Raw genomic sequence first — 18615 nt, 5'->3', positions numbered from 1 at the left:
AATGTCATTTCTCACTTTATCAGCAATGAACTGTTTGCGTCGGTCCTCCAGTAGTTTCTCCACTGCTCGCTTGTGCTCAAGCTGTTTCATCCTCCTCTTCTGAGCATTCATCTGCTCAATCCTATCATCCTCGGCAAACTTTGCAAGCATGGCCTGCCTGAAAGCTTCTTCCTCCTCTTTTGCAGCTTGCTGAACAATTTGCTTAAAAGCCATTTGTTCTTCAAATGTACGCTGCAATTCAAGCCGCTGACGAATTTTCTTCTCCATCTCTGCCTAAAAAAAAATAGTCCAAAAAGTAATATTACTGCTAAAGTACATACTAGGGTGACCGGATCTCATATGGGGGGGAAAAAAATGTCAGAATCTTGTTCGTCTGGACCCCACAAAACGATTCCCCTTTCCAGATATTGAGAGAGCCAAAATTTGAGCTCGATCAAACAACGTTAACCTGTGTCGCTCGTCGCTCAAAGTTTGAAAAAATCCAAATTGAGGTATTTTAAGATTTAGGTATTTTGCATAGTCTGTTAGACTATAAAGAATGTGACAACAACATTGCAGAAATAGCCCTGACCAAATTTTTGAACCATTTGTGGTATTTGAATGCAGAGTTGGTGGGATTATCGTTTTTTGATCCCACCATTACAGACAATGAAAAGTTGTTAATGGCTAATAAATTGCTCAGTAGCACAGATGAACCATCAGAGCACGCTAACCTACATGAGTTGATTATTTTACATAGTTATCTAATCTATTCTAGAGCTTTAGTTAAAGTAGTTTTTGAAACGTCAGAATATAATGCTCGGCATTTGCTTACAACTTGCAGGACATATTGCTTTTGTTCTTCATCTTTTGTCAGAAGGTCGTTAAAGTCGGTTACTTCCTACCTCTTTTAATTTTTCTTTCCTAACTTTTGGATTTACAACCCTAGCGTGCTCTGATGGTTCATCTGTGCTACTGAGCAATTTATTAGCCATTAACAACTTTTCATTGTCTGTAATGGTGGGATCAAAAAACGATAATCCCACCAACTCTGCATTCAAATACCACAAATGGTTCGAAAATTTGATCAGGGCTATTTCTGCAATGTTGTTGTCACATTCTTTATAGTCTAACAGACTATGCAAAATACCTAAATCTTAAAATACCTCAATTTGGATTTTTTCAAACTTTGAGCGACGAGCGGCACGGGTTAACGTCGTTTGATCAAGCTCAAATTTTGGCTATCTCAATATCTGGAAAGGGGAATCGTTTTGTGGGGTCCAGACGGACAAAATTCCGACATCGATTTTTTGCGGTCACCCTAGTACATACAGCCAGGAACCCAAGCTCAGCAATGTCCAAACTATCTAGTATCTAAATTACTGATAACAAGTCCCTTATGTTGTTACAAACTCTATTCCGTAACCATTGCTAAGAAGTTTAGACAATATAGGTGCCATTGGCTTCTTGTCAGATCCACCTCCTTTTTATGTGTCAATGTAGAAAGATGTCCTATAGGGGGCCGTGGCCTGATGCTTGATGTGAGCAGACACACAGGAGAGCTCTTGTTCATAATCCTGATATTCTAGCCTGCGCCGTTCAAAAACCTTAGCAAAGCACAGGTCCTATATCATAAAACACTCTGGTGTCAGTGAGGAACTGAGTCTGGGAACTCCTGAAGAGTAGGACTCCTCACAAAAGCCGCTGGTAACGAAGCCTGCCAGTCCAACAAGGCCTCGGCTGATGACACACAGCAGAGAGATAAGACACAGGCCAAGAACCCACAGTGAGGGATGTGCTGTCTGCGGTCAATATGTCTAATATAACCTTGACGAGTATTACCACCCTTATGGGATCTATGAAGAAAGATATGTCATCTATAAGGAGAGACCTCCAAAAGGAAATTTTTTTTAAACCAGTTATTTTTATTTAGGTTTCAAAAGATTTTAAACAATAAACAGTGGATATCAATATACATGCAACAATTCACATATCTTGTAGTAATACAATCAAAGCCATCCCCCCCTCCCCCCTCCAATACTCCTTATGCCGGGTATACTTGAGAGTCTTAGCAATCATATCACCGCGATCCAGGCGGACCATATTTTTTCGAAAGTTCTTTCACCATGCCTTCGCCTGTAAATGCTTTCCTCTAAATGCATTACCGTACGTGTCTGAGCAATAAATTCCCTCCTAGTGGGGGGTTCCGAATCCTTCCATTTTCGTGCTATTAGTTTGCGTGCCACATACAGCAACCTCGCTATTGCCACTTTGTAATGTTCTGAGACAGGTATCCCATCCACCTCCCCCAAAACACACAGCACTGGATTACTGTCGAGCGTGCATGCATAAGCTCTCCCAATTTTGTTGATAACGACCAGCCAGTATGCCACCAGCCGCGGACACGACCATAGCATGTGTAACAGTCCGGCCTGGTCTGTGCCACATCTAGGGCAGCTAGAGTCTCCCCTCAAGCCCGCCTTGAATAGGACCAGCGGTATTTTGTATGTTCTATGTATTACATATAATTGGGAGAGCCGTGCCTGCTCGCTTAGAGAGATCTTCGGGACATATTCAAGAATAGCCTCTCATTGTTCTGTTGTGAGGGTACCCACCTCCCTCTCCCATTTACTCTTTGCAGTGAGGTGATTGTCCCCCAGATAGGAGTGTAGTAGATCATGATATATGCTCTATATAACTCCCCTCGTCCCTCCCTTCATACACACAAAGTCTAGTACAATGTCGCCCTGAACCGTCATGGCTCCCAATCTACACTGTGCCCTCCAAGCATGTCGAAGCATATAGTATTGAAACCCCCATACCGAAGGCAAATCAAATTCCTCTCTCAATGTCTCAAAGGTCTTCAGGTCCGTTCCACTCTGCAGCTGGCACACATATCTCACTCCTTTCGCCTTCCAATTGCCCATTTGACGCAGTTTATTAAGTTCCGGCAGATGCTCATTGTCCCACACAGGTGAGTACCTAGTCAGCTCATCCACCCCTCTGATCCTTTTAATGGTGTCCCATACCTTCTGAATCATGCCTATGGTAGGATATGGTGCTCCCAGTTTCTTAAAGGTACCATCCTCTAGACCCTGGATAAGTGGGCGTCTCCCCGTCACATGCACCAGCACCCGGTGAGCTGCTCCTCCACAATCGAGCTCTCTCCATCCCCTGACATGCTGGCCCTGTACTGCCAAGAAATAGACCCATGGATTTGGTGCGGCCAGTCCTCCCTCTTCCTTTCCTTTTTGCAGAGTTCCAAATTTAATCCGTGCCTGCTTCTTGCTCTATATCAAGGATCTGAAGATAGAATTAATGCCCCAAAACCGTTTTTTGGGTAGCCATATCGGCGAATTGTGCAAAACGTACATTAGTTGTGGCATAAGGACCATCTTAATCAGGTTAGTTCTACCCGTTACCGTTAAAGCCAATTTGCACCATGCACCTATTTTCCCTTTAAATTTCTCTAGCAGAGGAACCAAATTCAGACCCGTGAATCGTGACAGTGGAAGAGCTACCCATATCCCTAGGTATTTAAACTGTGAAACTAGCTGGAGTTGTTTCCCCCTCTCATCTATCTCCTCTGCTTCTATTGCTCTATCCACAGCCATGACATAAGACTTGTGCCAATTTATCTCCAGTCCCAAAATGCACCCAAATTGTGTAATTACATCCATTGCGCACCCCAGTGTCTCTCCTGCACTTTCCAAAAACAACAGGATGTCGTCGGCATACAATGATATTTTTTCTTCCAGCTTCCCAAATTTAAATCCGACCACTCCCCTCTCAGCTCTGATCTTGGCCGCCAGGGGCTCCACTGCCACCGCGAACAATAGCGGGGACAGCGGACACCCCTGCCTTGTGCCCCTATGCAAGTCAAACATCCCGGACTGTTCTCCATTCACCTTAACTACCGCCTTTGGGGATGAGTACAATAACTTCACCCAGGCCATGAACGCGGGGCCGAATCCCATCAGTTCCATGATTTTCCATAAGTATTGCCATTCCACCCTATCAAATGCTTTCCTAGCGTCCAATGACATCACTATTCTCCTGCCACCATTATCAGCAGGCAGTTGCATATTAAGAAATAATCTTCTTAAGTTAACAGCCGTGGAGCGGTTAGGCATAAAGCCCGACTGGTCCTCGTGTATAATGGTATGCGCAACCCCGGTGAGCCGGGTGGCCAGGATCTTAGCGAGTATTTTGACATCCGTTGTCAACAACGAAATGGGCCTGTGCGACTCTGCATCCATGGGATCTTTTCCCTCCTTCGGCAGAACTACTATCACCGCTTCCTCCATTGATCTCGGCAGTGCCCCCGTCACTAAAGCCTCATCAAACACAGATTTCAATTTCGGAGCCAGCAGTTCCACTAACTCCCTGTACACCTCCCCAGGTAGACCATCAGCTCCCGGTGATTTGCTATTGGGCATAGACAGTACTGCACATTCCACCTCCTCCACACTCACAGGTTCTTCCAACCTCAACCTATCTTCCTCAGACAATTTAGGTAGTGAAATGCCTTCCAAAAATTTCTCCACATCCCCCTCTGTGTCCCGTGCTCTCGAAGTGTACAGTGCCATGTAATATGCCTTGAAGACCTCCAGTATGTCCTTTGTGTCTGTCAGAGTCGCCCCTGTTTGATCTCTCAGTTTATACACCCTGGAAGACTCCCTCTGTGCCGCAGATATCACCGCCAACAAGTGACCCACTTCTCTCTCCTTCTTCAAAGAATTGGGTTTGCTGAAATGTCCTTTTCCTCTCAGCTTGCATCATGTGCAGTTTATCAACTGCCTCCTGAGCCAATTTTAGTCTATTGTGAGCTTCACTCGTTGGCGCCAAAATCATGTCTGCCTCCGCTCTTGTCAGGTCATCCTTTAATTGTTGATCTGCCAATTTAGTTTTGGTCTTACACCTCGCAATCTCACTTATAAAAAGTCCCCTCGTAAACGCCTTCATGGCATCCCATACCGTTGTGGCCTCAGTACTCCCTTCGTTCATTTGGAAGAAGTGCTCTAGCTCTTTGGTTATGCCACCCATGTCCACCACTTTAAGCCACGTCGGGTGAAGATGCCAACCTCCCCTCTGACCCTGAGCAGATCTCACCAGAAGCGTGACCACCATAGGACCATGATCCGAGAGAGTCCTCTGTAGGTATTCCACCTTCCCCACCATCCCGTCCATAGCGGTATCCCCCAAAGCCAGGTCTATCCTCGATAGTGTTCCATGTGTTGCCGAATGACATGAAAAAGTCCTCTTACCCTCATTTCGTACTCTCCACAGATCTACCAGCCCAAGTTCCCCTACATACTTGCCAAAGGCAGTCATCCTGTCCTGTCCAGCTTCCGTACCTGCCGGTCTTACTTTAACCCAATAATCATTCATAGTGTTGTTAACATCTCCCATAATCAACAACGGAGTCTCCCCCCATCTGCCCGTCAGTTCCAGTACTGCTTGTAGTTTCTTTTTAGAGTAAGGTGGAGGGATATATAAAGCCACTAAAATCATTTTGTGTCCGAACAATCTGCAAGCAATCCATACATACTGCCCTTCACTGTCTACATGCACTTCCAGCTCTTCATAATGTGTGTTTTTGTGTATTAGGACTGACACCCCCATGGAGTACGAGGAATAAGTAGAATGATAAGTCTTTAGCATCCAGGCTCTTGACAACCAGTGCATAGTGTCTCTAGTGAGATGTGTCTCCTGCAAGCACGCGATCATAGGTTCACAGGATTTGATATGATTCAGAACAGCCGCCCTCTTAACCTTATCAGATATACCACGTACATTCCAACTTAACATCCGAACAGTACGGTTACTCATTGTGCATTAGAAAGAACAATCCATCATCATCAAGTAACATCATTACATTGTGGTCCCAATCATAGCCGGTCAAACAGCATGAAAACCCCCACCTCCCTACAAATCCGCCCCACCCACCTCCCCCCATCCCTCTCCGCTTCCCCTCCCCCCACCCTTCCCCTTTTGCAGTTGTCACTCTCTCCCCAACGTGAGAGTGGGAGCTCAAAGAACCTGAGCAACTTCTCAGTATTCCGCACTTCAACATGCGTCGTGTCCTCCTCCATCATTGGCAGCCTCTCCGCCATATTGTCAACAGTATGCATAGTCCCGAACCATTAGTCAAACAATTAACCATAATACGTAGATCCCAGTGGGGAGTTCTCCCCCTCCTCTGCGCTCCTATTTCGCAGAGTAAAGCCGCGCCACAACCCTGTCCAGTGATCAGTCTAGCAGGGTCATGTGGTCATATTGCCATTATCTTCTCTCAATTTGCTCCGGTTGCGCTCCAACCACGAAGCAGCCTCAACCGGTGACGGGAAAAAAATGACCTTTCCAAAAGCTTCCACTCTTAATTTAGCAGGATAAATTGTAGAGTATTACAAATGCAAAGAGCGGAGCTGTTTCTTCACTTCGCTATACCGCAGTCGCAACTTTTGCACCTCGGCTGAGTAATCCGGGTATATTTCGATTCGTTTGCCCTCCAGGTTAAGATCTGTCAACTTTCCAGCCTTTCGTAAGATAGTGTCCCTGTCTCTGCAATTCAGGATTCTGGCTAGCATCGTGCGAGGTCCATCTCCCGGCACTGGGGGTCTCATGGGTACGCGATGGGCACGCTCCACCGCAAACACTCTCGACAAGTTATCAGCACCAAACTTGTCCAGCAGCCAGGTTTCAATAAAGGCTGTGGGGTCAGCACCCTCAGCTCTCTCAGGGATGCCCACAATGCGCAAATTGTTCCTACGTGACCGGTTTTCCAGGTCATCATTTTTATTGGCTACTACCGTGATCCTCTGAGTGTGCTGTTGTTGTGTCTTTTGCACTGAGGTTAAGTGATCTTCTGTTACACCAACTCTGTCCTCCACCTCAGTTAATCTGGCTGTAACTTTCTGCATAAATGTTTTTATGCCTCCCATTTCTTCTTTCAAGCAATTCACCTGCTTTGTTAGAGAAGTTAAGGCAGTCTTGCAGTATAAGACAGCTTGGAATACATCCCGCAGGGTGGGCTCTGCTACATCTGCACTTTCAGCTAACTGCACAGTGTCACATCCCCCTCTTCCTCCTGCTCCAGCTCTGCATTCAGCACAGGCATCTCCTCATCATCTTCCTCCTCATCTCTGTGCTTCTCACTCCCTCCATTTCCTTCTTCATCTGTCTCTATGCCCCTCACATACCTGTTCAGCCGGGCTGAGACTTCCAGCCTCTGTGCAAAGGCTGTGTTTCTTCTTCCCGCCTCCTCCACTCTCTCAGCACCATCTTGGACTGAGGCACTGCTGCAGGCTCCGACATCTTTCTGCCTTTTGCGGCCCATGTCTGTCTCTCTGAGTCTGGCAGAAGCTCGCCCCTGACTCCTGGGACCTTCAGACATCTGATCCTGGTAAAGGAATTAGCTGGTTCGGGCTCTGTGCAGGATAATTGAGGCTAATGGTGGCAGAGAAGCACAGCCACCCGACTTCTCACATCAGGAGCTAGGCCCCGCCCCCCCAAAAGGAAATTTGAAAGAATTATAGAAACAGAAGGAAGAATTAGTAATATTGAGGATCAACTATCTCCAATGCAACGTGATATGAAAATGTATAAACAAAATCTGAGTGCTCTGTTCAATAAAACGGATGACTTGGAAAATAGACTATGTAGAAATAATTTACGCATTATAGTAGTCCCTGATAGGTCTGAGGGCAAAAACTCAGTTGATTTTATGGAATCCTGGCTCAGGGATGTGTGTGGAAAAGAGGCACCATCTCCTATGTTTGCAATAGAATGATCTCACAGGGTGCCATCCAGAAATCCATCACGAGGGGCCCCACCAAGACCTTTGGTACTGAAGATATTGCATTATAAGGATAGAGACACAATCCTGCGTAAAGCACGTAACTGTTCTAATCTGTTTATTGAAAGTACTAAGGTGGCCATTTTCCCCGATTTCTCTGCAGAAGTGCAGAAACTCAGAGCACAATTTACACATGTCAAGAACAGGATGAGAGACCTGCAGCTTCCATACTCTATGATGTATCCTGCACGATTGAGGATCATTGTGTCTGGAAAGGTGCTAATTCACGATTCCCCTCAGGAAGCAGCACAGAGGCTGGACATTAATGAGGCTAAACTGAAACCAGATAAATCTGGTCCCCATTAAGAGTCAACAAATCCGTATCGGTGATTTCTGTATCCTGATACCATATCACATGGATAGTGCGAAGCCCTGAAACGGTTCTGAAGAACTCTCTTCTGATCTTTTTCAATTGTTTCTGGGGTGTTTTTTTATTTTTTGGAAAAAAGTCCTTTTAAGTCAGGCTTTGGACTTGTATAGGCTCCCAATCTCTCCTACGGGAGAAATGTCTATGTTTGGTTATGGTTGTGTGTTAAGTTCTGTGTTTGTTATATGTTAATAAGGGGTAAGCTACAAGGAAAAAAGAAGGGATGATGGAGAAAATGCTCAATGTTGTCCAGTGGTCATTATCTTCTCCTGTTTCCATATGGCTAAGCTTGTAAATATTATAACGTGAAACGTGAGATCTAACTAAGAGGTGCACAATATATACATGGTTGCATCAATACCAACCAGCGATTATCTGTCTACTAGAAACTCATTTGACTCTTGAAACAAAACAAAGAATTAATAGAGCTTGGGTAGGTCATTCCTTCCACTCGATATACTCTTCCCATGCAAGAAGGGTTAGTGTATTGATACATAAATTAATCCCATTTAAATGTTTTAAATCTGTTGTGGATGCGGAGGGTCGGTATATAAGTCTATTGTGTCATATAGATGGAATTAAATTAATTTTGGTGGCCGTATATATACTGGCTCCACACAAGGATGCAATTATCAAAAAAATACTATGCTTTACATCAAAATTTCCTATAACCGCAGTTCTGTTAATAGCGGATTTTACCAATTATATTCATTCCCATTGGGACAGACTACACACGGGTAATACACCTGCCTCGTCCTCCCCTACAGTGATGTATAGAATGATAACGGAAATTGGGTATTTTGATATTTGGAAACAGAAATCCTCTCACTTGGTAGTATTAGTGCTACTCAATGTCAAACCATTCTTTGTCAAGGATTGACCTAGCAATTGGAACAGAATCCTTGAACCAGTTTGTCCACGAAGTGGAATATTTACCTAGAGGAATCTCGAACCATTCTCCGATTCGAGTGCAATTTAGAACAGGGGAAATAGAGGGGATAATTAGGTGCCTGTGGCGATTGAATCCATATTGGCTTATGTTAGTAGGTAATTCTATAAAGGAAGAATTGACAGAATTCTGGGAAATAAATGAAGGATGAACTTCAAAAATAATATTATGGGACAACATATGTTAGAGGAATATTTATAAGAGATGTTTTTACGTACAAAGCTAAAATCAAGGAGTTCACACAAATTCTCAAAAATAACGTGCAACAGGCTGAAGGCCAATATATTTTAAGCCTATCGGTGAGTACTAGGCAAGAACTAGAAAAAGTTCAGAAATTATTTAATGATCATCTTATATGTAGAGCAGAAAACAAACTTTTTTTTTATAAAGAAGAGATATTTTGAGCAGGGGAAAGTGTGGGGCACTTTTTGTCTACAATAGTTAAATCACAGGCGGGGCCGTCTTATATCATCCAATTAGTTACAGAAAATGGAGATATAATAAGGGGAATGATAACATACTTAAAGCTTTTGATTTGATCCTAGCAAATAGATTATTTCACATTATTACAGAGGTTATTCACCAGGATCAATCAGACTTTATGTCAAACTAGTCCAGAGCAATAAGTCTAAGAAGACTTTTCTTAAACATTCAGAAATCAAATGCAACACCGGGACATAGTAACATAGTTAGTAAGGCCGAAAAAAGACATTAGTCCATCCAGTTCAGCCTATAAAATTCTGTCAGAATAAATCCCCAGATCTACGTCCTTCTAAAGAACCTAACAATAACTGTAAGATACAATATTGTTACGCTCCAGAAAGACAACCAGGCCTCTCTTGAACCCTTCGACTGAGTTTGCCATCACCACCTCCTCAGGCAAGGAATTCCAGATTCTCACTGCCCTAACTGTAAAGAATCCTCTTCTATGTTGGTGGAAAAACCTTTTCTCCTCCAGACGCAGAGAATGCCCCCTTGTGACCGTCACCTTCCAATGAGAGCTATTCTATCTCTTGACGCTGCTGAAGTGTTTGACAGCGTGGAGTGGAGATACCTGTGGTAGGTTCTTAAACAATTGGGAGTGGGTCCTAAATTTTTATCACATATGCAACTTTAGTACTCATGCTAAAATAAGAACCAATGGTCTTTTATCTGATTGCGTTGGGGAGGGGCACATGGTAAGGATGTCCATCGTCAATACTGGCTAAAGTGCTGGCGAACAGACTAACTGGTGTTGTTGATACATTGATCCATATGGATCAATCGGGGTTTATGCCCAACAGGTCAACAGCAACCAATATACGGAGACTATATCTTAATCTGCAGTTGCCAGTCGATAACCCAGGTGGGAGGGTGATAGCCTCACTTGATGCCCATAAGGTCTTTGACTGTAGGATGGTCATACCTGTGGAGAGTGCTACATAGCATGGGCTTTGGTCCTCAATTTACAGCATGGATTCAGCTATTGTATACTCAACCCACAGCTAGAGTTAAGATTACTGGGGTACTGTCCGCGGGAATACAGCTGCATAGAGGAACGAGGCAAAGCTGTCCACTGTCACCGCTCCTGTTTGCTATTGAGATAGAGCCATTGGCAGCTGCTATTAGACGCAACAATGCAATAAAGGGGTTTCAATACGGCGATTTGGAGGAAAAGGTGGCCCTATATGCGGATGACCTTTTGTTATTCCTAGGGGATCCCTCGGCTTCATTGGATCACGCTGTGCATACCATTGAGGGGTTCGGTGAGATCTCAGGACTGACCATAAATTGGTCTAAATCAAGCCTATTTAAAGTGGACAAGGAGGTGGTATGGACTCAGGAAGACATAGGGGCCAATAAACTACAATGTGTGGAAATGTTAAAATATTTGGGGATACAGGTTTCCTTGCCGGTGACTGAGTACCTTAATACTAATCTGGTACCCCTACTGGCAATTCTAAGAACTAAGGTGGATACTTGGAACAAATTACATTTGTTGGTGGTGGGAAGGATTAACCTACTAAAAATGGTTTTAATGTCCAAGCTTTTATATATATTACACAACTCCCCAATCTGGATACCGCAGAAAAGGTTCGGAGCGGTGAATTCACTGTTCAGAGCCTTGGTATGGGGTAAGAAACAACCTAGAATAAGGCTTGAAACCTTGCAGAGACCAAAGGATGAGGGGGGACTGGCACTGCCAAATCCGGAACTGTATTTTGCCCAAAGTCAACATCTTAGAGGGTGGTCTAATCAAGAGAAGGCAGGCGTCATCAGAGGAGTACTGGAATACGTACTAAATAGAAGCCCGTTGATACTTGGCCTACAGGATGGGAAGATGGGTGTAATGGGAGACGGGTGTCCCACTCTGCGACTCTTGCAAGACCTATGGAACAGACTAAAGAGGGTGAAAGGGGTGACCGGGTTGACTAGATTCACAGCTATATGGGATAATAGTAACCTCCCAGAGATTCGGAAACTTGGGAGCCTGAAAGGCTGGAAACATAGGGGGCTGACATTAATGTCTCAAATTATGGATAACGGGGAGCTGAGACCGTTTATGCAATTACAGAGTGAGTTTCAGTTGCCGGATTCTGAATTGTATCACTACTGTCAGGTATGACATGCCATTATGGCTCAAACACTTTCCAGAAACCTGCAGATACAATCTGACATAGTTTTGGACTATATATGTGGTGGTGCTGGACTTACGAAAGGGTTAATTTCTAACACATACAAAGATATATTGCATACACATTTAATGGGGTTCCCACTTAAAGCAAGATCAAAATGGGAGGGAGAGATTGGGGCGATGACTGACGAGGTATGGGAAAGGGTCCTAGAATATGTCCCCAAACTCACTATGAGTGAACCAGCTAGGTTGTCCCATCTTTATGTGATCCATCGTGTGTACCGCTCCCCCCTTCTGATGTTTAAAATGGGGCTGAGGGACAACTCTGACTGTCCAAGATGTGGGGGGTCTGATGCCGGAATCCTTCATATGATGTGGACTTGTCCCAGGCTAGCCGCGTTCTGGGTTACTGTCATTAACAGAATAGAAGGGGCTTACAGTTGTGTTATACCCAAAAACCCACTGGTCTGCATACTGGGATATGTAGAGGAAATTGAAATAGTTAATAGTGCAAAGCTTGCTATAGCCAGACTGCTTTATGTAGCAAGGAAGCTGATTGCGAGGAACTGGATCAGGAAAGAACCACCTTCTGGGAGAGAGTTTGTGAAACAGGTGACTTGTGTCATTCGGCTAGAGGAAAGGATATATGTTAAAAGAGGCAATTCTAAAACCTATGAGAGGTTGTGGAATCCCTGGTTACAATACGGTACAGTTAACTGATGGGAATGTGCTATATGTTGCAATGTTGGTGTTGTGGATAAACCATTAATACCCGAACATAGGAACATTTCTGTTTTGTATGGTTTGATTGACAATATGGGTTAAGAGGATGACTAACGGTAAATTACGGTGTAAGAGGAATCATATGGAGAAAAGAGTTATATATGCTGTCTACATGGGGGGGTGGGAGGGGGGGGGAGTAGGGATGTTCAATTTGTAAATGTATTGTTTATGGAAGATTTACGGTATATTCTGTATTTTGAATTCTGACCAATAAAAATCTATTTGATCAAAAAAAAAAAAGGATGTCCATCGTCTCTCCCCTTCTTTTCGCGATGGCCATTGAGCCTTTGGCCTGTATGTTTCGTACCAACCCGGATATAATGGGTTTTGAATATAGTAATTTAGATGAACGGGTATCCCTGTATGCAGATGATTTGTTGATATACATAGGTGATGTCCAGAAATCTATTGATCCTACTATGAACATCATCGAAGAGTTTGGCAAATGGTCAAGCCTATCAGTTAATTGGGACAAGTCAATTCTTCTACCAATTGATAATCCCCCTAGCTCAGTTATACTGGAACATACTCAGATACAAATAGTAGAGGAATTTAAATACTTTGGTATAAATATTTAAAAAAAAATCTCAGGATTATATATCCCTGAACTTACAACCTCTTCTGGAAAGGTTTAAAGGGAAAATAGAAACATGGTGTAGACCACCACTATCAGCTGTGGGGAGAGGAAACTTGTTAAAATTGATATTGATGCCTCAACTTCTATATATTCTGAATAATGCCCCTATGTGGATCCCTAGTTCTTATTTTCATTCATAGCATGTTTCGCTCTCTCATTTGGAAAAAAAATCTGCAATAAAAATTTGAGCACTTAACAAAAGGACAAGGAGTCTGGTGGGCTCGTGGTCCCCAATGTGTTAATATATTACGTTGCAGCACAACCACAGCATTTTAGAGGCTGGAATTGTACTGAAAATTCAAATAGTGCTATGAAGCTGATTACCTTAGGGACACCATGGACTACCCCTATCCACCTGGTTGAACTAAATAACGTTGAGGATAAGAAATCAATAAGCCCAACACTAGCATTACTCTATAAGGAGTGGGATAGAGGTAAACATTGAATGGGAAAAGGAAACTGTAATGAATATACACCTATATGGTTTAATAAAAAATATGTAGAGCTCTATAAACTAGAGGGATTTCGGAACAGGATTGATAAAGGAATACTTACGGAACAACAAATATTATGTGGTGGTATATTAAAATCATTTGATCAATTGAAGGAGGAATTTGGGTTGACAAATAAACAATTCTATCAGTAATTTGCAGCTTAGTCACTTATTTAATGCACAAGTAAAACTGACCCCTTTGTTGATGGATAATTCCTTTATTAATCTGGTATTGGAAAAAGGAAATACCAAGGGCCGTGTTTCTGATATTTATAGACTTCTTCTAAATAATTTTTTTAAAAACTTCCGTTCATTAGCTAGAAAAAAAATGGGATGAAGATATAGGGTCGATTTCAGAAGATCAGTGGAGTCTGGCATTAGAGTTGATACCTCAATTATGTTTAAATGAGGCGCAGAGATTTTCTCAAATTATATTAATGCATAGGAAATACAAGACGCCAAGATTCTTATTTAGTACAGGGTATAGAACTGATGCTGAGTGTCCAAGATGTAAAATGGATGATGCAGGATTATTACATATGATGTGGGAGCGTCGGGAACTGGGAGGATACTGGAAAGGAGTTCTGTCTATCATAAAGAAAGTCTATAAAATTGTTATTCAACCAGATCCCAAAAAAATGTCTACTGGGAATATTAGAGGATGACATGGAATTTGAGCCAGTAACTATAGGAATTTCACGCACTTTATTCCAGGCCAGGAAACATATTGCATCCAAATGGATTAATCCCTTACCTCCACTGATTAGCGATTTTAAACATAGGATAAATAATATTATTAGACTGGTAAAGGGTATATACAAAAAGCGACACATAATGAATAAATTTGAGAGAATGGGAGGTCCATGGTTGGATACTTCTGGAATGCCATCAAGAGGATTGTTGATGGAGAGGCAATTTGACCTAATGGGGGGAGGAGGGTGAAGCTGGGCTTGATATCTCACTATAATATGTGAATGATTTTTAAATCAGGTGTTTTGGGTGATGTTATATATTTAGGCCTATAATAGAGATGTTTTATATAAGAATTCTGTCTTCTACAGGAAGTTAAGATAACACTATTGTAACAACCCTGCTGGCATCACTACATGGCCTCCCATCCCCCGCACACCAACTTACTTTCTGCTTCAAGCCATGCTGTGAATTCTGTCTGTTGCCAGCTCTGTGCCTCTGCTCTCCATGTTTCCAGACTGTGTGTATAGGGGGGCGGCGCCTGAACTCTCTGGTTCTTATGCAGTCAGGGTGCACCTGTGTAATCTGTCCCTGACCAATCACCTGTAGCCCTTGACTATTTAGTTTCGCCACTCCCACTGAAACATTGCCTGTGCAATGTCTATACTCAGTTAGTATCTTGCTGCTGAGCAAGCCAGGCACTGTTCTGTGTGTCTCCTTCTCTGGAGGATTACTCTAGTCTTGCTTTGTACCCTGTCTGCCTGCCAGGAGGCTGAATATCCTGGCCCTTGAGTCTTGTTCCCTGTACCTTGTCTGTACTGTGTCCGCCTGCCAGGAGGCAGAATATCCTGGTCCTTGTGTCTTTGTCCCTGTGCCTCTGTCTGAACTCAGTCTTACCTCTGTCTGTCAGTCTCCTTGTTTGTGGTTCCTTCTCTGCCGTGTCTTTCCTTGTGTCCTCTTTATCTGTGCATCTGTACGCTCGCAGCTTTATCTGTGCATCTGCACCCTCGCAGCTTTATCTGTGCATCTGCACCCTCGCAGCTCTGTCTGCATGGCTCCCTAGCCGCTCTGCCTGCTCCGCACTCCCGCGGCGCTGCCTGCTCCGCACTCCCGCGGCTCTGCCTGCTCCGCACTCCCGCGGCTCTGCCTGCTCCGCACTCCCGCGGCTCTGCCTGCTCCGCACTCCCGCGTGAACAGGTCCAGATCCTGTTCCAGCATACACCACTCCCTCCTGCCTATATCCATACCTGCACCTCCTGTGTGAACAGGTCCAGATCCTGTTCCAGCATACACCACTCCCTCCTGCCTACACCTGCTGTGAACAGGTCCCTACCTGCTCCTTCTCATACCACGCCAATCTGTCCTTTGTCTCCAAGCCGTGCCCGCCTGTCCTGTGTCTCCAAGCCGTGCCTGCCTGTCCTGTGTATCCAAGCCGTGCCCGCCTGTCCTGTGTCTCCAAGCCGTGCCCGCCTGCCCTGTGTCTCCAAGCCGTGCCCGCCTGCCCTGTGTCTCAGCCGTGCCTGTCGTGTCTACCAGCCTGCTTGTCACTCGCACCGGTCCAGGTGTCCTGTTCCCGAGTGGGATCAGCAGCCACAGCCAGACACCACCCTGGAGTGGCACCCGGCAGCTACCTGCCGCACAAGCCTGACCTCACCATCAGAGGCTCCAGTGAAGACCAAGGAAGCTGCCGTAGTTACGCCCCTTCCAGGGTAGTCTGGTTTGTGGCACAGTGGGGCCACAACCCCCCGGCTCGCGCCATTCAGCCAAGGCACGGGCGTGACAACTATTTTGATTGTAAGGTACAATGAATGTGACTGGACAGGGTTGAGCTAGATTGTCAGCTATCCTGAAATAATGCATGTTTGTTACCCTTAGGTTATTATGTTTGTATGTGGTTCTTTATGTGAAGGTTGCTAATGATGTTTGCAACAAAACTAAATGATAAAAAATTGTTTCAATAAAAATGATTTGATTTAAAAAGAAAGATGTCCTATAAAGATGGTGCCTGCTGAACAAGGCATCCCAATCCATAATGTCGGTAAGGATATAAAACGCGTCTTATATTCTGCAGTCTTCATTGCGCAGTATAAATACAGTAATACCTTGACTTAGGAGTTTAGTAAGCTTTGTGACAGAGCTCTTAGCTCAATTAAAAATTAATTGAAATGCTATTAATTCATTCCAGCCCCCAAAAAACACACAATTTTTTTTGGTTAGGGGTTTTTAAATAATGAAAAATAAAGTTATTAATAGCAAATAATGTACAGTATGAAAAACTATTAACGTAATAAACTTGCTACTGAACCAAGGAGGTTTGTTCCTCCCTTTCAAAAGGTTTTGAAAGTAAGTGAGGCAAGTGTCGTTACACAGTGCCAATGAATGACCTGTTGCAACTTTTTCAGGGTGCTTCTTTTCAATAAATTCTGACATTTTCTCTCTCCCACATTCCTAACATTCCTTAATCTCACTTGTATGGATTACCTCCTCCATGTTAATTTCCTGCAAAACCTCTGTGTCCTGCTGCTGTTGTAGCTCCTTTAATTCCTCCGTTCCTCGTTGTGCTTCTCAACGAGTTTTTTTAACGTCATCTTCATCTACTTTCCATGGATTTTCTGAGGGACACAATCTCCTACACCACTAACACTTCAGGTTCGAATCCATCCATGTCCCTTTCAGACACAACCTCAGACCACAGCTTCTTCCATGCAGATTTTAAAGTTCTTCTTGTAACACTCTGCCAGGACTTGTCGATAATTCTGAGGCAGGACACAATACTGTAGTGATTTTTCCAGAAATCTGGAAGGGTGAGTTTTATTCTCTCTCCGTCACCTCAAAGCAGTGCTGGAAGAAGTGCCTGCTGTAGAGCATTTTGAAATTTAAAATCACTTGCTGGTTCATGGGCTGCAGGATAGGGGTGGTGTTGGATGGAAGATAGAAGACCTTAATAAACATAAATTCTTCAAGGAGCTCATCTGTGAGGTTTGGTGGGAGCACAGGAGCATTGTCAAGGACAAGAAGGGCTTGCAGGGGTAGGTTATTTTCTAAAATGTACTAATTGACCGAAGGACCAAAGACCAGGTTTACCCACTGCAGAAAGAACTCGCTGGTGACTCATGCCTTTGGGTCTGCTTTCCACATACGGTAACCTGCAGTTTTACCTTATGAGACTTAAAGGCTCTGGGGTTTTCAGAGTAATATACGAGCAGCGACTTAATCTTGCAGTCACCACTCGCATTTGCGAACAGTGCAAGGTTTACCTATCATTCTTAGGTTTGTGGACAGTAATGCTCTTCTCTTCTGCTGTTATATACGTCCTCCTTGGCATCTTTTTCCAGAAGAGCACTGTCTCGTCACAGTTGAAGACTTGGACTTGCTGGGAGATGTATCTTTCAGTTTCTATCAGTTCGTAAAAATTTATAATAAAGTCGTCAGCTGCCTTCACATCTGAGTTTCCTGCCTATCCATGCCTGACGATGAAGTGGATGCCGGTCCTCTTTTCAAAATTATCAAACCACCCCTGACTGGCTCTAAATGACTCTTCCGATGCTTTGTCGGTTGATGTTCCCACCGTCTGCTGCATCAAATTCCCCTAAATGTCTCCCCGTAAATTTACTGACATAATGACTTTTGGGTTTTCATTGGCTGTAAGCCATAATCATCAACGATAACGGAAATAACCACTTGAAATAGATCACTCTGTTTGTAATGACTCTATATAATATATGCGTTTCACTTTTTGCATTGAAAACTGAAATAAATTAACTTTTGGATGATATTTAAATTTTGTGAGAAGCACCTGTAGATCCTTACAATTTTAACAATACTATGTACTGCATTCTTATTTTTTTGCTAGTGTTAAAGAAGGAAAAAATTTTTAATTTTTTGTAGAAAAAAAAAACATATATATTTTAAGGGCTCGTGCTCACGACTATTTAAAAATAAAAAAAAATAGGTCTCACTCAGTCCAATGTTATTTAACCTCTTCGGCCCTCAACCCTGTTTTCACCTTCATTAGGAGGCCAAATTTTACAATTCTGATAAGTGTCACTTTATGAGGTAATAATTCTGCAACACTTCAACTGATCCCACTGATTCTAAGAATGTTTTTCCGTGACATATTGTACTTCGTGATAGTGGTAATATTTCTTTGCTATGACTTGCGTTTATTTGTGACAAAAAAAAAAGAAAATTTGGCAATTTTCAAACTTTTCATTTTTATGCCCTTAAATCAGTTATGCCACACAA

The 18615-nt window shown here is 43.4% G+C and overlaps 1 protein-coding gene across 2 annotated transcripts in view; it reads right to left on the bottom strand.

The window, feature by feature from the left end:
- MNS1 (meiosis specific nuclear structural 1) overlaps nucleotides 1-18615 on the bottom strand; it is a 62106-nt gene that overhangs the window by 10100 nt on the left and 33391 nt on the right. For both annotated transcript variants that reach the window (XM_073587000.1, XM_073587001.1), the window contains exon 8: nucleotides 16-273. In XM_073587000.1, coding sequence (XP_073443101.1) covers nucleotides 16-273 — 258 coding nt within the window. The remainder of the gene's footprint in view (nucleotides 1-15; nucleotides 274-18615) is intronic.

Source organism: Dendrobates tinctorius, unplaced genomic scaffold, assembly GCF_039654945.1.
Source record: "Dendrobates tinctorius isolate UK_male_01 unplaced genomic scaffold, ASM3965494v1 ptg000097l, whole genome shotgun sequence".
In the NCBI taxonomy this organism is placed as follows: Eukaryota; Metazoa; Chordata; class Amphibia; order Anura; family Dendrobatidae; genus Dendrobates; species Dendrobates tinctorius.
Note: the sequence above shows the minus strand (reverse complement) of the source record. Positions and strands in the feature narration are given on the sequence as shown.